The sequence below is a fragment of the Calonectris borealis genome, unplaced genomic scaffold (assembly GCF_964195595.1).
Source record: "Calonectris borealis unplaced genomic scaffold, bCalBor7.hap1.2 HAP1_SCAFFOLD_40, whole genome shotgun sequence".
In the NCBI taxonomy this organism is placed as follows: Eukaryota; Metazoa; Chordata; class Aves; order Procellariiformes; family Procellariidae; genus Calonectris; species Calonectris borealis.
In genome coordinates, this window is record NW_027441454.1 from 604,138 (window position 1) to 627,328 (window position 23,191).

Genomic DNA, 23,191 nt, shown 5'->3' on the forward strand with positions numbered 1-23,191 from the left:
AAAACTGAGCCCATCAACAAAGCGGGTGGAACCTCTGTGACAAAGTATTTAAGAAAGGGAACAATCGCCAGACTGGGGTAGGAGTTAGGAGAAAAAAAAAGTGTGAGTAACAGCCCTGCAAGCACCGTGGTCGGTGAAGAAGGAGGGGCAGGAGGTGGTCCAGGCACCAGAGCACATATTCCCCTGCAGCCCATGGAGAATACCCCAGCAGAGCAGGTCTTTTCCTGCAGCCCATGGAGAAGACCATAGTGGAGAAGGTAATCCCCGCAGTCCGTGGAGGAGCCAACACCAGAGAAATTGAATAATTCCTGGAAGAACTGTGGCCTGTGGAGAGCCCACAGTGGAGCAGGTTCACCTCGAAGGACTGTAGCTTGTAGGAGGGACCCCATGGGAAAAGTGTGAGAAGGAAGGAGCAGCAGAGAGGAACTGTTATGGCCTGACTACAACCCCCATTCCCCATCTGCTAGCGCTGCTCAAGGGGGAGGAGGTAGAAGAGCTGGGAACAAAGGAGGGAAGTTGAGCTGGGGCAAAAAGGGTGGGGAGGAGGCCTTCCATGGGGAAGGAGATAAGGTCTTCCAACAGCCCCACACTTCTTCCACCCTCAGCCTGTGCAGTTCCACGTGCTTGGCCTGTCCCCTTGCTTTGCCACTGTCGTGTTGGTTCTAAAGTCCCCCACACATTTTGGCATGGCCAGTGTAAGCTGGCCTCCACCCAAATCTGGAGCCCACCTGGCCATGGAGGCAGGGAGAGGCCAGGTCCCCTCTGCCCAGGGCTGGGAGCAGCTTCTCCCTGGGAACCTCCCCAAGGAATGCTCCTCACGTGTGTCAGCGTGTGGCCTGGCAGGGGTGGAACTGGGACAAGGGCTGCTGGAACAGGGCCTAAGTAGCTCAGCTGGGAGAGCATTAGACTGAAGATCTAAAGGTCCCTGGTTCAACCCTGGGCTTCTGCAGGAGTTTCCTCCCTTAGCTTTTTGCAGAGCCTCTCAGCCTTCTTCCAGCCTACCCTGGCCCTCCTTGCTCCTTCACCTCTTGCCAGAGCACTGCCCCTGCACTGTAGCTGCAGACCTGCGGGTTAGAAGGAGCCTTCCTCTTGCACCACAAGTCCCCAGCCTCCCTCTGGGTAGGTCTCTACATTCAGTGCTTCTTTGGGGTGGTCTCCATCTGTCGCTCCTTCCCTGCTCCACAGCAACTGGGATCTTTCCTTTGTGGGGTCTCTGCAAACACCTTGTCTCTCTCCTCTTTGTCATTCTTGATGGTGCGCAGACAGCTCCCATCCTCACACACATCCTTCGCCTGGACCTTCACCTGGCAGTACCCAGACCAGAACATACTGCCCATCGGGGAGGCCACTGTCCCCCCAGTCCCAGGGAGACGCACTCCCTGGAGCTGAGGCCCCAATGGCAGCATCCTCCCTCCCTCTTGTCACAGCAAGACCTCTGACGTGCCAAGGACAGAGGACAAAGCCATGCCCAAATATACTCACCCACCAGATAGGACTGTCTAGACCAGCTGCAGCCCCCCACAGCCATCAGTCCCTGCACAGAGGAAGAAAGACCTGCTCATGAGCTCCAACAAGCTGCGGGGCTCCCCTCTTGCAGCCTCCTGCTGTTACAGAGCCTTGCTCGTCCATCAGGAACACAGTGACAGCTGTGACCCAGACCGTCTCCCTCTGTCTCCAGTCTCAGCCTCTCCCCAGTCAGGCCAAGGAATGGCACATACTGGGCTATAGTCCCACAGCAACGTGCATGTTCTAACCCTGTGCGGTTCTGGTGCCTCATAGCTGGCTCCTCAGGGATGCACCTCCAGAGAAGTTTGGCTTTTGTCGTGAGTGAGCGCAAGTGCGAGGAGGGGAGAGGGAGAGACGGTCTGTCCAAGCAAAGTTACTGTCTTGTCAGCTTTGAGCACGAGCTTGAAAATGCTTGGCCGCGGGGGTAGTGCCTGCAGGATTATCACTGCTCCAAAAGAGTCCTTCTAGATCTTTCTGGAGCAAGAACGGGAGAGTCATTGCTGAGGATAGGCTTTGGGGCCATGTATGCAAAGCAGAAGAGATGAGCAGTGCATCCCCTTAACTCCACTCAGCGACTCCAGAAGTTCACAGTGACTGTGGTCTGGTTTTGATTCCCCTAAACCCTCTCTGCTAGGCAGGGGCTCAGCAGGGAAAAATCTATGGCATTGGGCAACACAATTGCCCCAGCTGTACCACCATGAGGACACCATCCCTGCGTGTGGTTGTCCTGGTTTCAGCTGGCATGGAGTTAAATTTCTTCCGAGTGCTGTGGTTTGGATTTAGTATGAGAAGAATGTTGATAAGACACTGATGTTTTCAGTGGTTGCTAAGTACCCTGCTAATCAAGGACTTTTGAGCTTCCCATGCTCTGCCAAGTGCACAAGAGGCTGGGAGGGAGCATAGCCAGGACAACTGGCCCAGCTGGCCAACAGGGTATTCCATACCATGTGACGTCATGCTCGGTATATAAATAAGTGGTGTTTGGGCATTGCTTGGCGGGTGGTGAGTAATTGCGTTGTGCATCACTTACTTTGTATATTCTCTCATTGTTATTATTGTTATTATTATTATTTTCCGTTCCTTTTCTGTTCTATTAAACTGTTGTTCTCTTAATCCCTGAATTTTACTCATTTTCTGATTCTTCCCCCATCCCACTGCGGGGCGACGAGTGAGCGAGCAGCTGTGTGGTGTTTGGCTCCCTGCCGGGTTAAACCACTCCAGTGGTCAAACCCTCACCTTTGAGTTAAGAGCTGCACATGCCCACCCCCCCTGCCACAGAGACCCCAGCCAGGGCCGTCCAGGGCACTGCTTTGCTGTCAGGACAGTCACCAGTGCTGGAGGAACGGGAAGGTCCCTGAGCCCAACCCACCTCCCCAGCCCCGTGGAGATGGAAGCCTGTGGTCCAACTCACCTCCAGGGAGGCTGGGAACAGAGGGGTGCAGGGGGAGGCCCGGTGCCCGGAGGAGGGCGTGTAAGATGTCTGCCTCCATGTCCCCTCCATGGCATGCCCTGGCTTGCCATCAGAGCCTGGGGGCACATCAACCCAGGGAGCGCATTTCCCTCACCCTGCTGCACTGCTCCTGCTGTGGAGTTCGGGACAGATGTGGCCCAAAGGGGTGTTGCTCTGGGTGGCAGAGGAGGCTCAGGGGAAGGGGTTTTCTCCTCTTCATTGACCCATGCTGGAGTGGGCCCGAGCGTGGGAGCAGCACCCGCAGCAAGAGCCTTCTCCTGCCCCCTTGCCCTGCAGAGACGTTGAAGGGGCAGCGCTCTGCAGTGCAGCCCTGTGCCAGGATCAGACCCCAGCGGAGATGCAGTCCCAACTTCTGCCATCTCAGGAGGATTCAAGTACTGTTTTCTGCAGAGGGTCCCTGGGCACCCAGGGGACAACAGGGCTGTGCTGTCATAGACACGTCACGGGAGGAGGGTGTCTCTCCCGCTGGCCGGTGTCAAGGGGATGTAGCTCAGTGGCAGAGCGCCTGCTTCGCGTGTGGAAGGTCCTGGATTCAACCCCCAGCATCTCCAGGGGTGCTTTTGCCCTGACTCCCCAGCCTCAGGCAGGTGTGGGCTGGAGCTGGGCACTGGTCCTCCTGCCCACCCAGGGCTGGCTGTGAGGTGAGGAGGGCTGTGGGAGGGCTGTGTGCCCTGCTGAGTCCTCTCCTGGAGGAGAAGCTGTGCTGGACCTGAGCTCACGGTACTGCCCTGCACCACAGACCCACCCCACCCGCTGCCCAGGGACAATGCTTGGCAGCAGAGTGTGCTTGTGGGGAGACCCAGGGAGGGGACAGATGTCAGCAGCACACTACAATCGTTTCTGGCTGCACCGAGAGATGTGGTGTGAGGGTGCTGGTCCAGCCCAGGTGTCCTCTGGGACCAGGGCCACTCTGCCCTGGTGGCTTTCCAGGGGTAAGGGTCTGAGATTGTCTCCAGGTGGAGATCCCATACCACATGGGAAGCACCCCTCTGTGCCAGCAGGTAGGGGCATCTGAGTTGGACAAGCCTGGGCAGGGCTGTGAGACTCCCAGCTGGAGGAATTACATTTCTTACCCTGAGCCTGTCTCCAGGTCCTTCTTCCACCATCACCGCTGGCTTGAGCAGAGCCTCAGCTCAGGGAACCTGGAACTGCTGAGGTCAGGCACAGCCCTGCAGAGGTGGGACTGGTGGGGCCGGCGCCCACCTCTTGTTCCTGGGGTGTTTGGTGTCTCTGTCGACGCTGTGCCGGTGGGATCCGGGAGGCACAGGTCTGTCCACAGCCGTGCACAGGCGGGGAGGGCCAGATGGTGCCTCGGCTGCTCCCCCGGCAAAAACACCCACAACAAAAATGGGGTGTGAGGCACCTTCCACTGCAGGGTGCCCAGCCCCTGGGAATGGTGACCCCAGACTAAGAGCAATAAGGCTGCTCTGCCATGGGCTTTCCACAGCCGTGCTCTGCCTGGCGTGGGGCAGGAGTGCTGAGGGTTGGTCTCCCTGTGACCACCCTCAGTTCCCCCTCGGGAGCTGCAGGAGAAACCACAGGTCTGGGGCACAGCGAGAATCCTGCTTTGCTGCAGAGAATGGACCCAGCCTGCAGGGCCAGACTGTTCAGGTCCCAAAACGCCATGAAACAGGCTCTTTCTGCTCAGGTGTGCTGCCCCCCAAGCACACCCAGGCCTGTGGCTTATCTCCACGAGGAATAGGAGGCAAACCTTTACCAGGTGCCAGAGTAAGGGAGAAATATTCCACCTGTGGGAGGGCAGAGCTGGTGGAGTGGTGGCACAGGACAGGCACTGGGCTCTTCTCCCTGGTCCCCACTTGGGCCACCTTGAGTCTGCAGGTCAATGTCCATGCTGCCCATAGGCCCCCACCGTCCTGCGTTCAGAAGAGAACACTCCCCTCTTCTTCTTTACTTCACTTTTATACCGTATTTCTCCGAGATGCAGGGCTGGAGCTTACCCTAGTGGGAGTTTTCCAGGGGAAGTAGGCTGGGTTTGCAGTGCCCATGTATGTCACCCATCACCGTGGGAGTCTCACCCTGGGCACGCTGCTCTCCCTTAGGGGCTGCCAGCAAAAAAGCTCCAGGGTATGGAGCAGAGGGATGTGGCAGCCTGGGCTTCCTCCAGATCCCCCCAGGGTCGCCCCAGGGGTGGAGTAGCTCCCAGCAGGGAACGGGGCAATGATGAAGTGGGAGAGGATGTTGGCAAGAGCTGCCTCCTGCCCTCTCCTCCTCCAGGGCCAGACCCTGCTGTTTGCAGCAGTCCTGAGCTGCAGCAGCTCCCACAGGGAGCCAACGCACCTTCCAGCCTGCAGCAGAGGAGCCTTTCAGGGAGGAGCCGGAGGGTGTGCAGACCCACCAGCGGGAGAGGGAGGGCAGTTTGGGCTCCAGGTCCTGCCCAAGGGTCAAAGCCTTCTCCTCGCCTGACTCCTGTGTAAGAGGGTTTTCTGCCCATGGGCACTGGGGCTGGTGAAAGCCCTGGCCAAGGGAGAGGGACCCTGGCTCAGCTCCCAGCAGCACCTCTTTTAGGGGAGGGACACAAAATCTCCTCTGCCATGGAAACGTTCCCGCATGAGCGTCCTCCTGGATGGGCCCTTCTCCAGGCCAGGGGCTAGGCCATGGCTTTTGGCTGCTGCACGCGTCTCATGGGGATCCTTTCTCCATCCCTGTGGCCCTCCAAGAGTGCTGAGGGAAAGGTGCCCCCAAGCCCCCTGCTCCCATCCCTCCTGTACCTGCACACGAGTGCTGCCCCGACACAAACCCAAACGGACGCCTCTGGCGAGGCAGCAGGAGGACAAGGGTGGGGGCTGGAGAGGAGCAGGGGAAGGGGGTCTCAGGGCTGCTGTGGGGCCTTACAGCCCCTGCTCAGGAAGAAGGCAGCTCTGTGGCTGTGACAAGAGCGCTCGGGCTCTGCGAGGGCCCAAGGCAGCAGGAACAGCTCATGGAAACTGGGGCACTGGCAGAGCATGAGGAGAGGGAATCCCAGCCCCGTGTGTCCCAGAAAGTGGCTCTGCACCCTGTGCTGGGGCAGTGGGGAGCAGAGCTGCCTCTTAACCATTGTGGGAGTTAATCCATGGGCCGTGATGTCCCCTGGGGCTGGCTGGGGTGTTCAGGGCACTGCGGCCACCTTAGGGCTCACTTGTGTGGGGCCACAGCCCAGGGCTTACCCTGACACGGCAGCTCTGTTATGGCCTCAGCACTGTGGGACCAGCATGGCCCGGACAGGGCCTGGGGGAAAGAGCAGCTGGAAAGCCAAGGGTGAGGAAATGGGTGCTCCCGCTGGGGTGCATCACGGGACCATCAGAGAGACACTTGGACTAGAAACTGGCTGTGGGCAGCAGGATGGAAATGCCTCTGTCAGCAGGATTATTCCCCAGGGACCATGGGCTCTCGCAGCCCCACAGCCTGACCCCAAGCCTGCTGTCCCTGAGACGCGCCCCTTCCCTACCACCGTGTCCTTCTTCTCTGCGCCCCCTCAGCAGACTCAGGGAGACAACCCGACACCTGGGCCCGCGAGCACCAGCTCTGGCTCAAAGCCCTCACAGACTTTTCATAGGAACAAATATGGATGCACCATGTAAAAATGGGAATAAAGATAGAGGAAACGCCAGGCGGTTTCTGCTGCCCATGGCACAGGGAGATGTTTCACAGCTCACAGCTCTCCCAGCTGCACAGACCTCTCCTCCCTCCTGGCGGCACCCAGCGGCACAGCAGAGATGGGCTCTGCTGGCCTGGGGCTCAGGGACGGTTGCGTAGCAAGCTCTGGTGTCACAGCCTTTGTGTCCTCACAGGGATGTGCCAGAGACACCTCTTCAGCATCGTCATAGCCCATGCTCCCCAGGGTGAGGGATGAGGAGTCTCCTTCAGCTCCAGGGACCCCGTCACTTCTCCGGGAGCACAGGCTACCCCCTGCAAGCAGCAAGGCAGGACATTGCAGTTCATCCCATGGGGTCTGTACATCACCTTCCTCCCTGCTCCTCACCACATTCAGCTCCTTCTCCCACGCCCAGTCCCTCCAAGGAAAACTCCTGGGTCACGTTCCCCCTTCCCGGGAGGTTTGGGTGTCAGTACGGTAGAGACCTGGGTGGCACCAGGGACGGCACCCCAGGAACCAGCAGCGCTCTCTTTTCCTCTCACCTCCCAGTGCATCCTTGCGCCCTGCTCCCTCCTCTGGTGCCCTGGGCATTTCCCAAGCTCCCTGCCCAGGGGCAGCATCATCGCCAGGGTCAGAAACCTCCCTGGCATCATCATAGCCATCTGCTGGGTCACCTCCGGGCAGGACAAGAACATCTGAAAGGAGAGGGGAGCTGGTGACAGGGAGAAGATAGGTCCTGCAGAGCAGAGGAGGGGAGGACGAGCAGGGACAGAGGGCTGAGACACTGCTCTTGGCAGCACCATGTCCTCCCCATCTCTGACGGTGACGCTCAGTGACACCCCTGTCTATCACATGTCTGCAGGGAGGTCAACCCCTTCCTGCCTCCGTTACCTGGTGCTGATCCCAGACCATCCTCCTCCTCGGTGTTCCCAGGGTAGGGCTGCAGCTGGCTCGGGGATTCCTCTGAATAGGAGTCTGGAGAGATGCACAGCGGGGGTCAGGGAGTGAGCCCCACTGCCCTGCCGCATGGTCAGCACTGCGGGGGAAGGGGGACCCACAGAGCTGGGGCTGCATGGGGAGGAAGGCTGGGAATTGACCCTGCTCCCCTGGGACAAACACTGTCTCAAAGCTGCTCCCAGAGCTGCCCTAGGACAGCCCCTTCCCTCGCTCCTCGGGTGCCCCATTGGGTGCAGGGGCAGGAAGAGAGGGGCTGTCCAGCTGGTTGGGAGAAGTCCTCTCCCGGGCCCAGGACCTGGATGCTCTCCCCATAGACCACATGGCCCCAGCGCTGCAGGAACCATGGGCTGGGGGGCTTCAGGGGATCAGCCCTGGTTGGGGCCAGGGGAAAGGGTCCTGCAGATGTGCCTCCCGCTCAGGGAGGACCCCCACCCACCTGAGTGACCAAACCTTTCCTGCTTCTCCCACGCTGGGCTGTAACTGATCTCCTCATACACGGCCTCGGGGAAGAGCTCCTGAGCTCTCCTGGAGCCTGTGGACAGAGACAGGGCTGGCCCAGGGAAAGGCAGCGGGGGATGGGACCCCACTGTGCTCCCCCAAACCTGTTCCTTTGGCCAGCCCAGGACTGGTCCGACAGCACAGCCCAACTGTGCTGTCCAGGCACATCCTCCGTGAGGGCAACGTTGCTGTGGAGATTATCTGGGGCAGCGTCACCCTTGCATCATCCTTTCGGAGACAGCGCTCATGCCCCTCTGGCCCCTGGGTCCTGCCTCCCTTGTCTGACCCCGGAGCAGCTCCCATGTCTCCTCTCCACCTGGAGCTGCCCCCTATCTGCCCCACGGGTCTATAGCAGGGCCCCTGTCCTGCCGGGTGGTGGGCAGGGCTGGGCAGAGGGACAGCCTGGGGGCCTGACACCACGGAGATGGACCCTACTGCCTCACGCTCCTCCTGTTCTCTCCCTTGCCCCAGAGCCCCCTCCAGCACTACCCAGAGCGCTGCCAGCCTTGGCCATCCCCACTCTGCCATTTCCCTGCTCGCCCCATCGTGAGCTCCCCCCGCCTCCGGGCTCTCTCCACCCCTTGCTGCTCATGCCCCACAGCCAGGCAGTCAGTGGGGTGGTGCATGAGGCAGATGGCAGCACACAGCCTCATCCCCCCAGCCCTGCCTGTGCCTGACAGCCCGCAGCACCCCACAGCCCTTCCAGCAGGCTTCTCCCCCTGGCACCGCTGTGGAAGGACCCACCTCTGCGCCCAGCCCTGGCACGGAGCACTTGCCCGGCCAGGAAGGCCAGGAGCAGGCAGAGGAGGGCCCCCAGGATGATGCAGATGATGACGGGCACTGAGACTCTCCCGCTGCTGCTCAAACGGCCCCGGGTGGGATCTGCATGGGCGAGAACATGGAAGGGGCAGCACCAGGCCTGGAGAGGTGGGGGCAGCCCCACTCCTGACTCCCATCACACACGGCAGCAGGGGGTGCAGAGCCCCAGGGCTGAGTGATGGGGAAGCTTCCACCCTGCTGAGGAAACTAAAACCCTCCCCAACCCCCACCACCACCCCAGTGCCTCCTCCTGGGAGTTTCACACCCCAGCAAGGAGCCCCTTCCATCCACCAGTGGGGCACAGCCTGGCCCCGGGGATACCCAGCCCCAGCGGGAGGACAAGTTACCTGCTCGGGGTGGGGATGCTGTTGTCCTGGGTGTAGCTGCAGAGGAGGAAAAGGAGAGCTGGGCTGAGAGGGTGGGGGTGTGGGTACCGGGGAGCCTCCTCCCCAACACACTGTGTGTGTGTCTGTAGATGTCCCTGGCACATCCCATCCAAATTGCCTCTCCGGTAGTGCTAGAAAGGGAGGCCGGGACAGGGTCCAGCGCCGCTGCTCTGAGCAGCAGGCAGGATGGCACAGGCAGCCCAGGGCATAGCCCTGGGGCTGCAGGGCCCCATGGGCAGTGGCCGGAGGACACCCAGTCCCACCACGGCTGCTCCCCACCTGACACCAGGCTCCTCACTGCAGGAACCTTCGTGCTCTTGGCACGTCAGGGGCCATGCCAGGACCAAGCGGGCGAAAGGCCTTCCCCAGCTCCCTGCCAATACCCGAGCAAGGGGTCCCAGCCCTGCCGCTCACCTGAGCAGCGTACGGCCGCGTCTTCCTTATGCCGGCAAGCACCGCCATCCCCGGGCCGGGCCCAGCAGTCCTGCAGGGACGGCTCCGTCCCCTGGCACTCCACCTGCTCCAGCCAGATGGGGCCTTGCCCCATCCCAAATGCAGCCTCCTTCAGGGCAGACAGCGCGGGGCCACAGCCCAGCTGCCTGCACGCCACCTCGGCATCCCGCATGTCCCAGGAGTCGTCGCACACCGTCCCCCAGGAGCCACGGTGCCAGACCTCCACTCTGCCAGAGCACCCATCCTCGCCTCCCACGGCACGAATCTTCTCCCTGTCTGGAGAAAGCAAAGACCTCCCAAGGCACTGAGACAGCCCGCAGAGCCCTGCCAGACAAGAAGGGTACACAGAGGAGCAGCTCAATACCTGTGCAGCTCGTGGAGTTGGGGCACGGGGCCAATGGGGCCGGGGACCTTTCTGGGCGTCCCCCTGAAGAGAGAAACACTGTAGTGAAGGGGCTGGTTGGGGGATGGTGCAGAAGAGAGCGAGGCTGAGCTCTGCTTGTGCCTCCCCGTACCATCTTTGTCACGGCAGCAACTGAACCCCGGTCATTCAGCGGGCATGCGCAGGCCTGGGGGGACCCTGATTGCTCAGCCCCTAAAGGTCCCTGGTTCACAGAGCAGCAGTAGTGTGTCTGTGGAGGGGAGGCTCTTCTGAGCCCTGTCTGGTCTCTTCTGAGACCTCACCTGGGGATGCCTCTGCCTCCGCCAGGCGCTGCTGGCAACCTGGGTGGCAACTGCTGCTGGATGTGTGTGGCTGTGGTCACATTTGTGCCACCGGGGTGACATGGAAAGGAAAAGCCCCTCCAAGCTCTTTCTCTGCCTTTGTGGCAGCGGGGAGCAGGAGCTGGGGTGACACTGGTGCCCGAGTGGCTCAGAGTTACCTTTGCAGGTGATGTGGATCTCGTCTCGCAGGTCTTCGCATGACTGCGGGTCCCAGGGAGTGGAGGGACACTGCCAGAAGGAGCTGGTTTTCTCCCCACACTGCACATTATCCAGCCACGCAGGGCCAGACACCCTGCCATAGGGCAGGCGTGTTTCCAGGGATCCTCCGTCCCCGCAGCCCAGCTCCTTGCATGCCAGCGACACCGTATCGGGAGTCATCGAGTTGGAGCAAATGCTCCCCCACGTCCCGTTGTAGAAAACCTGCAGGCGCCCGGAGCAGCCGTCGCTGTTCTCCAGCCTGAGGGCCATGAACTCTGGGAGGAAAGGCAGCAAGGGGGAAGAGGCTGGTCTGGGGCTGTGGGAGAGGGGACGCCTCTGCGCTCGCCAGGCCCTCAGCCAGGCAGGGGCACGGCCAGCACGTCCCCCTTGCACCCAGGGGCAGAGGGAGGTCCCTGAGGGGGACTGAGGGTCCGCAGGACAGGCTCGGGCAGGAGCTTAGAGGCAGCCAGGGACAGCCTTGGCCATGCGCGGCTCTCCCCACGTCCTGGCCTCCCCGGGAACCAGGCTCCCACCACACCACCCAGCACAGACCTGAGCAGATGACTCCCGCGTCCTCTTTGTGCCCACAGTCGTGCTGCCCCCAGGGCCCCGCAGGGCAGTCCCAGAGAGCAGCTTCGGCCCCGGAGCAATTCACGGCACCCATCCAGATCTGCCCAGAGCCTTCCCCGAACCGAGCGGAGCCGGCCACCTCCACCGCCCCTCCACAGCCCAGCTGCTGGCAAACGACGGCAGCATCAGAGAGGTCCCAGCCATCATCGCAGACAGTCCCCCAGCTGCCCTGGTAGTAGATCTCCACTCTCCCGGCGCAGCGCCCGGCCCCGTTCACCAGCCGGACCTGCCGGCTCCCTGCAGTGGGGAGAAACCCCAGTTGCTGCCAGGGGCTGGCTGCCCACCCACCCCATCATCTGGGGGGCCCGGGCAGTGCCGCTCACCCCGGCAAATGACTCCCACGTCCTCCGCAACCCCTGCTGCCAGCGCACTCTCGGGCAGGGAGGTGTTGCAGAGGCTCAGGTTGGTCTCATGCCCTGCGCACCGGACCCCTCGCAGCCCTACGGGGCCCGTCCCTCGCTCAGGCTTTGGGGGGTTGTAGGCTGTCTCTGCCTGTCCGCACTGCAGCTGCCGGCACACCACGTTGGCCTCCTGCACATCCCACTGGTCGTCCAGGACTCTGCCCCAAGTCCCGCGCTGGAAGATCTCCACTCGCCCGTCGCACCGGCTCCCTCCACCCACCAGCCGCAGGGATGCAAAGCCGGCTGACCCTGCGGAGAGCAGAGATGCCACGGCCATTGGCGGCACTGGGGAGCACGGCACCCTTCAGGAGCAGGAGGAGGGGGAATTCTCCGACCAAACAGGGCAAGATTGAGCCTTGGGCCGACGAGAAGTGAGGGCAAAGCATGGGCCCGCTCTGCAGCTCACACCCAGCTCTGCTGCTGCTGAGGGCACCCAGGAGCTCCTGCCTGGGTGGTGGGATGAAGCTCTGCAGGGCGCTCTGTGGAGGTGGGATGTGGTTGTCTGCAGCCAGAGGGTGGAGCAGAGCCCCGCAGCCCCGTCCTGGATTCATCCCACAGTAGGAAAAGCCAGGAGGCCAGGCCTGGCAGTGGCGCTGCCCTGGGGGCAGATGCCTGCTTCCGTTCAGCCCTCAGCTCTCCCACGGTAGAGCAGTCAGTCTGAGCAGGCAAAGCCCTCCAGAAGGCTGCTGGGGAAGCAAGGGTTTCTCCAGGGAGAAATTCAGCCTGGGGCTGCTCTGGGAGCCCTGCTTTGGGTGGCCATGTCGCACACAAAGGGCAAATGGAGTTAATGCAGCATTTTCCCGGCACTCACCTGAGCAAATGACAGCGGCGTTGTTCCCATGGGAGCAGGGTGAGGCCCCCAGGGTGATCACTGGGCACTGTCCCAGGTGGGCTTCAGTCCCGTCACAGTGGAATGAGTCTCTCCAGACAGGTCCGGTTCCTCTCCCAAAATGCCCTCCTCCAGGAATGGACTCAGCAAACCCGCAGTTGAGTTGACGACAGAGAACGTGGGCATCCGAGAGATGCCAGCGGGAGGCACAGAGGGTGCCCCAGGTCCCCAACACCTGGACCTCCACTCTCCCCGCACACGCCGTGCTGCCGTTCACCAGCCTGAACCCTGTGTACTCTGGGGACAGAGGAAGAGAACTGAGGGTGGACCGGTGCTCTTGTACCCTCGGTAGCTGGCGGAGCGGCCAGCGGGACAGCATGCCTTTCTTCTCCTTCTGCCCTATTTTCATGCTGCAGACAACCCATCACCCCTTCTGTCCTCGTGCCCGGTCCTTGCTCTGTTTCCCACCCTGGGATCCAGCACCCCACCCTGAGTCCTTACTTGTGCAGGTGACAACAGCGCTGTTCATGTGGGTGCAGGGCTGGTCCCTGGGGGACCCCCTGGGGCAGGAGGCGAGGAGGGATTCATTCCCCACACACTGCAGCTCTCCGGCCCAGATGGGACCCACCCCTTCTTCAAAGGGAGCTGGCCCAGCCACAGGCAGGGCCACACCGCACTGCAACTCCCTGCAGACCACACCAGCAGCTTTGGCACCAAAGTGGGAGTCACAGACAGTTTTCCACTGGTCCCCGTCATGGACCTCCACACGTCCTGAGCAGTGGCTCTTCCCTTCCACCAGACGGACAAATCCTGGAGAAACCAAACCAACTGAGAGCTCTCTGGCAGTTAAATGTCCTCTTTCCCACATCACCTCCAAGCAAGCTGTGACCAAATTACCCATTGTGCATCCCAGAGGAAGCTGTTGGGGGACTGTTGGTGACACAAACATGTCCAGGCCCCCCAGCACCCCTTCACTACACCATCAGAGCACTCAAGGTCATGTGTCTATTGCAGACACACAGCAGACGCTGCAGACCATGGTGGCACCTTTGGGACCAAGGTGTGAGTCACAGACAGTTTTCCAAGGGTCCCCGTCATGGATCACTATATGTCCTTAGCAGGGGCTATTCCCTCTGACCAACCAGCCAGATCCCAGAGCAACCAAAGACCCCTGGGAGGTCCCACAGCCCTCTGGCAGTCCCCTGACCATATCCCACGTCCAAGGTGGCCTAAGGCAAAAAGCCCCACGACCACCCCAGCGGCTCTCAGGGGGTGCTGATGGCACAAATACAGCAGGGCCCGCCTGCCGCTCCTCAGAAATCAGCCCAGCACTTGTGGGCTTGCTTCTCTCCCAAACCCACTGCCACGGGCACTGCTCAGACAAACTGCTGCTGCCCCACAGGCCTTGGGCTGCCCGGCACTGGTCCCTGGGCACTGCAGCTCCCAGAGCACTTGGGCTCCAGGGAAATGAGCCCAGGCGCTGTTGCCTGCTGCAGCTTGCTCTGCCCCATGGAGCTCAGGGCCTCATGAGGAACCTCTTGGTGCCACCAGAAACGTGCCCTCTTCCCAGGGGGGTCTTGGGCTGTGGGGCACTGCTGGTAGATGGGACATGTCACAGGGCAAAAGAAGAGTGAGGCTGTACCTGCGGTCGGTGTCTGTGCCAGCCCCTGCTCCGGCACCTGCCCAGCAAAAAGGTCCTCAGCCATGGCCAGAGTGCGCTGCTGGATGCTCATGTCCCTGGACAACAGCCAGGCGGAGGGCGGGAGAGTGGACAGAGAGCAACCCTGGGCTTACACGAGCTCCCAGTGCAAGGGCAGGCACAGGGGAGTGCCAGTAAATGCTGGCAAACCCAAAAGTGCAAGGCAGCCAGGGGCTGGGACAGACATGAGAGGCTGGGCAGCAGGTCAGCCCTCCTGGACGGGGCCATGTCCCCACGGGCAGGCTCTCATGGGGTGACCCTGGGAAAGGTGCCACATGCCACCCCGCTCCTCAGACCAGGCCAAGCGCTCCTCCTCTCCAAGCAACCCCTTTGATTCAGCCAAGGGACTTGTGTCTGCCAGGGAGCACAACCCCAAAGTAGCTAGCCATCTCACGCCCTTCCCCGGTACTGTGGGTGGCCACCTGGGTCACTCTTGGTGCCTCTGCATGGGGGGACCTGGCCCTTGGCACTGCCAGACAGGTCCTGGGTGAACAGGAGGAGAAAGATGGGAATCAACAGACAATGCAGGGCAGGGTGGGGGATTAATCAGAGCCAGTGCAGGGGCCAGGCAGGGTATGGGCACCCTTGGGCAGGTTCCCACTGGCCTTTCCCGAGGGACCGGGGACACCAGCAATGACAGTCCCAGCTCGGCAGTGCAACCGGCCACGTTGAACAATGCTCCGGTGCCCACTTGTTGCTCCCTGAGGACAAGCCAGGTCTCTTCACCCGTCCCAGCCCCACAGAAGGGGAATAGGCTCTGCCCTTACCTGAACACATCACTCCAGCGTCCTCAGCATGAACGCAGTCATTTTCACCCCATCCTCTGTGTTGGCAGTCAGACAGGGCAGATTCGGTGCCATTACAGCCAACATCATCCATCCAAATGGGGCCAGATCCTGGCCCAAAGTGTCCATACCGAGGAGCTCCAACAGCAGACCCACAGCCCAGCTGCTTACAAACCACTGCCGCATCGTGCATGTCCCAGTCGTCACCACACACGGTCCCCCACTGGCCCTGTTGTTTCACCTCCACTCTCCCAGCACAGCGCCTGCCGCCATCCACCAGCCTCACCTCCACAGCACCTTCAAACACTGACACAGGACCAGTCAGGACAGTGCTGAGCCCACCGGCACTGTGGGTCTGGGGGAACCCCTGCCCGGGTGGAGTCAGAGGTGCCAGGGTGGGAGCCCACTCCCCTCCAGGCTGTCCCCGGGGTAGTGCAGGGTCCTTTCTATCTCCATGGGCTGTGCAAGGCTGGGGATGCCCAGTTCCAGCCCTGCTGGCTCATTCGTGGCCCCACAGACTTTGGCACCCCAGCCTTCCTTCCACCCCAATGACCCCCTGCAACCTGCCCCCGGCCCATGCCCACCCAGGGCACCCGTTCCTCCCCAGCCAGCACCCCGAGAAGAGACCTGCCCCCACCAGGACTCCCCCAAGCACACACTGCTGCTTCTGCCCAGGGCCCCGAGCTCCCCTGGACCACAGCCTGCCCTGGGCATCTGCCAGGACATCCTCCACCCTCAGGCCTTTCTGTGTCCCCTGCGGTGCAACATGATGGTCCCAGTGAGCCCTCCCAACCCATGGCCCCTCCTTGTCCTTGGGCATCAGCCCAGCCCTGCCCTTGTCTGGGATCCCCCAGAAGGTCCCCTCTCTGCCAGCCTGTGGGAACACACCCCCCAGTTCCCTTGTCTCCACAGGCACAGCCTGCACCGCCTCAAGCTGGAGCTCACCCCAGTGTTCAGCACCCCACCCTGAGTCCTTACTTGTGCAGGTGACAACAGCGCTGCTCATGTGGGTGCAGGGCTGGTCCCTGGGGGACCCCCTGGGGCAGGAGGCGAGGAGGGATTCATTCCCCACACACTGCAGCTCTCCGGCCCAGATGGGACCCACCCCTTCTTCAAAGGGAGCTGGCCCAGCCACAGGCAGGGCCACACCGCACTGCAACTCCCTGCAGACCACACCAGCAGCTTTGGCACCAAAGTGGGAGTCACAGACAGTTTTCCACTGGTCCCCGTCATGGACCTCCACATGTCCTGAGCAGCGGTTCTTCCCTTCCACCAGACGGACAAATCCTGGAGAAACCAAACCAACTGAGAGCTCTCTGGCAGTTAAATGCCCACTTTCCCACATCACCTCCAAGCAAGCTGTGACCAATTTACCCATTGCGCATCCCAGAGGAAGCTGTTGGGGGACTGTTGGTGACACAGACACGTCCAGACCCCCCAGCACCCCTTCTCTACACCATCACAGCACTCAAGGTCATGTGTCTATTGCAGACACACAGCAGATGCTGCAGACCATGGTGGCACCTTTGGGACCAAAGTGTGAGTCACAGACAGTTTTCCAAGGGTCCCCGTCATGGATCACTATATGTCCTTAGCAGGGGCTATTCCCTCTGACCAACCAGCCAGATCCCAGAGCAACCAAAGACCCCTGGGAGGTCCCACAGCCCTCTGGCAGTCCCCTGACCATATCCCACGTCCAAGGTGGCCTAAGGCAAAAAGCCCCACGACCACCCCAGCGGCTCTCAGGGGGTGCTGATGGCACAAACACAGCAGGGCCCGCCTGCCGCTCCTCAGAAATCAGCCCAGCACTTGTGGGCTTGCTTCTCTCCCAAACCCACTGCCACGGGCACTGCTCAGACAAACTGCTGCTGCCCCACAGGCCTTGGGCTGCCCGGCACTGGTCCCTGGGCACTGCAGCTCCCAGAGCACTTGGGCTCCAGGGAAATGAGCCCAGGCGCTGTTGCCTGCTGCAGCTTGCTCTGCCCCATGGAGCTCCGCGCCAGGCATGAGGAACCTCTTGGTGCCACCAGAAACGTGCCCTCTTCCCAGGGGGGTCTTGGGCTGTGGGGCACTGCTGGTAGATGGGACATGTCACAGGGCAAAAGAAGAGTGAGGCTGTACCTGCGGTCGGTGTCTGTGCCAGCCCTTGCTCCGGCACCTGCCCAGCAAAAAGGTCCTCAGCCATGGCCAGAGTGCGCTGCTGGATGCTCATGTCCCTGGACAACAGCCAGGCGGAGGCCAGGAGAGTGGACAGAGAGCAACCCTGGGCTTACACGAGCTCCCAGTGCAAGGGCAGGCACAGGGGAGTGCCAGTAAATGCTGGCAAACCCAAAAGTGCAAGGCAGCCAGGGGCTGGGACAGACATGAGAGGCTGGGCAGCAGCTCAGCCCTCCTGGACGGGGCCATGTCCCCACGGGCAGGCTCTCATGGGGTGACCCTGGGAAAGGTGCCACATGCCACCCCGCTCCTCAGACCAGGCCAAGCGCTCCTCCTCTCCAAGCAACCCCTTTGATTCAGCCAAGGGACTTGTGTCTGCCGGAGCACAACCCCAAAGTAGCTAGCCATCTCACGCCCCTCCCCGGTACTGTGGGTGGCCACCTGGGTCACTCTTGGTGCCTCTGCATGGGGGGACCTGGCCCTTGGCACTGCCAGACAGGTCCTGGGTGAACAGGAGGAGAAAGATGGGAATCAACAGACAATGCAGGGCAGGGTGGGGGATTAATCAGAGCCAGTGCAGGGGCCAGGCAGGGTATGGGCACCCTTGGGCACGTTCGCAATGGGCTATCCTGAGGGACCGGGGACACCAGCAATGACAGTCCCAGCTCGGCAGTGCAACCGGCCACATTGAACAATGCTCCGGTGCCCACTTGTTGCTCCCTGAGGGCAAAGCAAGGTCTCTTCCCCCGTCCCAGCCCCACAGAAGGGGAATAGGCTCTGCCCTTACCTGAACACATCACTCCAGCGTCCTCAGCATGATCGCAGTCATTTTCACCCCATCCGCTGTGTGGGCAGTCAGACAGGGCAGATTCGGTGCCATTACAGCCAACATCATCCATCCAAATGGGGCCAGATCCTGGCCCAAAGTGTCCGTACTGAGGAGCTCCAACAGCAGACCCACAGTCCAGCTGCTTACAAACCACTGCCGCATCGTTCATGCTCCAGTAGTCATCACACACGGTCCCCCACTGGCCCTGTTGTTTCACCTCCACTCTCCCAGCACAGCGCCTGCCACCATCCACCAGCCTCACCTCTGCAGCCCCTTCAAACACCAACATGGGACCAGTCAGGAGAGTGCCAAGGCCCAGCTCTGCAGGTCTGGGGGAACGCCCTGGCCATGTCCGAGATACCAGGGTGGGAGCCCACTCCCCTCCAGGCTGTCCCCAGTGCAGTGCGGGGGTCCCTTCTATCCCCACGCGCTGCACAAGGCTGGGGGTCTGCAGTTCTGGCCCTGCTGGGTCATTCGCCATCCCACCACACAAGGCACCTTTGCCCACCCCAACGGCCACCTACCCCCTGCCCACGCACACCTCCACACTGTGCCCAGCCCTGCACAGGGCACCCGCTCTTCCCCAGCCCACCCCTCTTCCCCTGAACAGCCCCGTGTACCCAGGCCGGCTTCCCATGCAAACCACCTGCCCCCGCACCATCCAAACCCACCCCCACCCCCAGGGCTTTCCGAGCTCCCACCGAGACGATTCCAATGATCTCCCCACCCACAGCCCCTCCTTGCCCCTGCTGTCAGCCCAGCCCCTGCGCTGGGCCGGGCCCCCCAGGAAGGATGTCTCTCGACGCAGATGTCCCCGTCCCCTTCTCTCTTCGGGGCACAAACTGCCCTCATGGGGTCAGGGCTCCCCTGGAACCGGGAGGCAGGGAGCAGCACACAGACCCTCCGGGGCACCCCAGAGGTTGACAGTGCCCTGGGCATCTCTGGGTGCTGCCATCGCCAGCTGGGCCACCACTGGCTCCAGAGGCCACCACCGGCTGGGGAAGAGAGGGTCCCAAAAGGGTGTCTACGAGTGTCTATGAATCCAGCCCGGCACAGGCTGCCCGAAACGCCGGAGCCCTGGAAAAGGAGATTCTCTCTCCCACGCAGACAGGCAGGCACAGGGTCCATGGACTCGAGCACCTTCTGACCCTCAGCTCAGTAGCACCTCAAAGAAACCCATTCCCAGACAGATCCTATGACCATGCTGGCGCCCGCTGGCCCTGGGCTGTGGGACAAGGGAACGGGCACTTACCGCTGCACAGCTGTACCCAGAGGAGCAACCACAGCATCTGAGGGCACAGGAGTCCCTCTGTGCCCATCCTGAGCCTCCTGCCCTGCCAGCACATCCCTGCTGCGCCACGCTCCCTGCCTCAGCTCCTGGGGCCTCCTGGGGCCAATGATGACAGGAGGGCAATATATCTCTGCAGATCCCAGCCCAGCTGCAGGAGGAGCCAATCAAAGCAGCAGGACCTTTTTAGACATTATCGGGAGCTATCTCCCCTCCGACACAGCCCAGCCCTCCAATGAACTTCTCCAGCGCCGTTCGTGACCATATATGAGAGACGGCTCTGCTGCAGGTGTCACGTCACTGTGGTGGGGGGCCCTCACAGGAGAGGGCAGGTTGTTGGGGGGGAAATGGGGTTTTCACCCCTGGAACCCTCTTGTGTTGACCAGGAGCACTGAGCATCTCCTACGCCAGGCCCATCCAAGAGCCCAAGGTGAGAGAGTCCAGCCGTCCCCGTGCCAGGGGGACCCGAGGGCTGGGATTGCAGCAGGGTCTGTGTCAGGAAGGGAAGGAAACAGCCCCTGCCCCTGCTACAGACCCCCCTCTGCTGGCAGCAGCAGCTGCGAATGGGCCTTAGCCCAGGCCAGAACCTCACCCCAGCAGTGCTGGCTCCCCCTTCCTTCCCTGGAGAGCCCATGGAAGACCCCTCCCAGGAGCCAGCGCTGGGACACGTCCCTGCCCTGGCAGCAGACGAACAGCCCAGAGGCTCAGACACATCCCTGGCTCTCAGCGTGTCACCACGGGGCCGTTATTCCCCGCCGGCGCATCGGGAGCCGCAGCCTGCAGGTGCACAAACCACAGCCCACGTGGCCTCACGGCGCTCGCCGCGCTCCCCCCGCAGCGCCCAGGCAGGAAGTCTGTGGTTTCCTCGTGGCACCGTGCCCGGGCACAGCCCTGGGGTGCCCCCGAGCCACCCCCACCCCGACTGCTCCAGCCAGGGCTGCAGGGGCTGCTCCTTCGGCCTCGCAGACACAGGGCCGGGCAGCTCCCATCCCCCGGGATGCCCTTGTGGCAGCACACGGCCGCTCTGCACCGAGCCCCACAGCCACGGGGTGCCATCGGTGCCACGGCTGCTGCCACCCTCCTCCTGCCACTGCTGCGTGCCCATGAGTTATACTGGTGGTGACCTCACACCCTCCTGCTGCCGACACCGTGTGTATGAGTTACGCTGTCACACGTGTGCGCGGCGTACGGACTTCTGCTGACCTTGGTTCTTCCAAAACGCCGCATTTGGGCATGGCCTGAGTATTATTCTGGTGACATCAGAAGCACCTACACAAGCTATGTGCCAGCTCCTGGCCTATCAGCTACTCAGGCACCAGTGACAACACAAGCTCCTACACAGCCCCTGGCCTATCTGCTACTCAGCCACAGATGATGTCATAGCATCTGCCTCTCATATTGGCCTGCTCCTGGCCTATCGGCTATTCAGGCACCAATGACCTCATACCACCTACAGAAACTATGGGCCTGCTCCTGCCCTATCAGCTCCTCAGGCAGCAATGACATTATAAGCACCTACACATGCCATGGGCCTACTCCAGGCCTGTGAGCTACTCAGGCGTGAGTGACCTCATAAGCACAGACACAAGCCATGGGCCTGCTCCTGCCCTTTCAGCTCCTCAGGCACCAGTGACCTCAAAACAACCTACACGTACCTGTCGTGGTTTAACCCCGGCCAGCATCTAAGTCCCATACAGTCGCGCGCTCACTGTTTCACTAAATAGAAAGTTAATTCTGTCCCAGCCAAAACCAGTACAATGCCAGATGCCTGCTCCTGCCCTATCAGCTCCTCAGGCACCAGGGACCTCACAAGAACATGTACACCCATTTGCCATGTACTTGCTGTTGAGGGCCTCAGCCTCCGGTGACCTCACAAGCACCTAGAAAGGCCATGCACCTGGTCCTGGCCTATCAGCTATTCAGCCAAGAGTGACATCACAAGTACATACCCAAGCCATGTGCCTCCCTCTTGCCTATCATCTACTCAGGCATCAGTGACCTGACCACCACAAAGCCACCTACTTGCTACCTACTCACCTACGAGATGTGAAGGTACAAGTGACCTCACAAGCTACGTGCCTACTCTTGGCCTATCAGCTACTCAGGTATCAGTAATGTCACAACCACTTACACAGCCATGTGCCAGCTCTCGGCCTATGATCTACTTAGGCACCAGGGACCTCACAAGCACATACCAACCTATTTGCTATGTGCCCACGTGGTGGAGTGGCCCCATGTGGCAGCCCCCACCCAGTCACTTGCTCACTCCCCACCAGTGGGATGGAGGAGGGAACTGGAAGAAAAAAAACGAGAAAAAAAAAATCTCCTGGGTCGAGATGAAGACAGTTTAATAAGTGCAGAATCAATCGCTCACAGCAGGAGATCAATGCCCAGCCAGTCTCTGAGTAAAGGACACTTCAAAGAACACACCCTCCTCCCCAGTTTTATTGCTGACCATGACATCACGTGGTGTGGAATATCCCTTTGGTCACTTGGGGGTCAGCTGTGCTGGCTTTGTCCCCTCCCAGCCTCTTGCCACCCCCAGCCCCCTCACTGTTGGGGCAGAGGGAGAAACAGAGCAGGCCTTGACGCTGGGCAAGCGCTGCTCAGCAATAGCTACGATGTCAGTGTGTTATCAGAGCTGTTTGGGCCACCAAGGCAAAGCACGGCACCAGAGGGGCTGCTAACAAGAAAATTCACTTCATCCCAGCCAGACCCAGTACAACCTCCACCCCTTATTCCATACCGTGTGCGTCCTGCTCAGGTCCTACATTATTCAGTACATTTACATCCACCACCACCACTCCCTTCCCCATCCCTTGGCGTGACACGCACACAGCATACTGGGTTTGGCTGGTGTGGCTCAGGTGGACGTGGGCAAGTGCCAGCACCCTCCTGACTTCTCCCCTCACTCAGTCAGCCAGAGCTTTTTGAAACATGCAATCAGGTCATCAACCTAAGGACAAGGAAACCTATATAGCCCCCACCTGCACCCCACAGGGTCTTACAGGTACCTGTCAGATCCCCCACAACCACGGGGAAAGGGAGTTCCCCACCAGCACACTTCCTCTCTCTTTGGCACCTCGAAATCCAGTTTGGAGTTCATGGGCTCATTGGCTGGTTTCTCTGGCTCACGTGATTTTTTGGGGGATTCCCTTTGGCTCTTTTCTATGTTGTCCCCATGCACATCTTCTTCCGAAGTTAGCATTTTGTCCTGGTTCTCCACGTTCGCAGACAGGGCTTACAGGAAAGTTTTTGCAATAGTGATAAATTCTCCATCTCTCTCCACAAATGACTCCCAGGATATTCCACCCAAAACTGGTGCTTTGGTGTATTATCGTTATGGGCATCATTATCATTAACTTTATCATTCTTGTTTCTTGTGGTTATTATGTTCCCAGAGAAATGTTGGAATTTGTTTCACTTCTCCGGAGGCATGAACCTGCTCTGTCTCACCTGGAGCCTGTGTAAGAGTGTGTCTAACCCTGGGGCGGAGCTCCCCCATAATCTCTCTGTAATAAAACGGGATCTCCCCAGTGCACTGGTGTATCAGCCTTTCCTCCCAATTTTGTATCATCCACAAACTTGCTCAGGATGCCCTTGGTCCCATCACCCAGAACTGAAATGAAAACTTGAATGGAACGGGACCCAGTATCAGCCCTTGGGCTACACCACTGGTGACTCTCCTCCAGCTGGACTTTGTGCCACTGGACACAACCCTCTGGGCTTCAGTCAGGTTTCCATCCATCTCATTTCCCACTTAACTAGTCCATACTTGCTCGCCTTGTCTATAGGGATATAACGGGAGACATGCTGACTGCTCCCTGCATCCTCCTCCTTGCCCTGCTTCAAGATGGGATTTACATTTGCTTTCTTCCAGTCCTCAGGAACCTCACCCAATCCCCATGACCTCTCAAACTTGATTTCAAGTGGCCTTACAATGACATCAGCCAACTTCCTCAGCACTCAG

General features: G+C 60.6%; 1 protein-coding gene, 1 non-coding gene and 1 pseudogene across 2 annotated transcripts; 1 reads left to right on the plus strand and 2 right to left on the minus strand.

Annotated features, from left to right (window-relative positions):
* The window catches only part of LOC142076277 (scavenger receptor cysteine-rich type 1 protein M130-like), a 294,015-nt pseudogene that overhangs the window by 51,666 nt on the left and 219,158 nt on the right, over nucleotides 1–23,191 (minus strand).
* On the plus strand, nucleotides 877–949 carry TRNAF-GAA (transfer RNA phenylalanine (anticodon GAA)). The gene has a single exon. It is a non-coding gene; the product is annotated as a tRNA-Phe (tRNA).
* On the minus strand, nucleotides 7,884–9,894 carry LOC142076257 (antigen WC1.1-like). The gene is made up of 4 exons (XM_075138627.1): nucleotides 9,644–9,894; nucleotides 9,191–9,226; nucleotides 8,769–8,906; nucleotides 7,884–7,897 (listed from the first exon to the last, which is right to left on the minus strand). Exons 1-4 carry the CDS (start codon nucleotides 9,852–9,854, stop codon nucleotides 7,884–7,886), a joined length of 399 nt encoding a protein of 132 aa, XP_074994728.1. The 5' UTR covers nucleotides 9,855–9,894.

Bases quoted from the DNA above. Each gene is read 5' to 3' on its own strand.
- LOC142076257 (XM_075138627.1), bottom strand. From the start codon at position 9,854: ATGCGGGATGCCGAGGTGGCGTGCAGGCAGCTGGGCTGTGGCCCCGCG. The intron at 9,227-9,643 runs GTGAGCGGCAGG...CCTCCTCTGCAG, and splicing joins CGCGGCCGTACGCTGCTCAG to CTACACCCAGGACAACAGCA. The intron at 8,907-9,190 runs GTAACTTGTCCT...TCGCCCATGCAG, and splicing joins AGCATCCCCACCCCGAGCAG to ATCCCACCCGGGGCCGTTTG.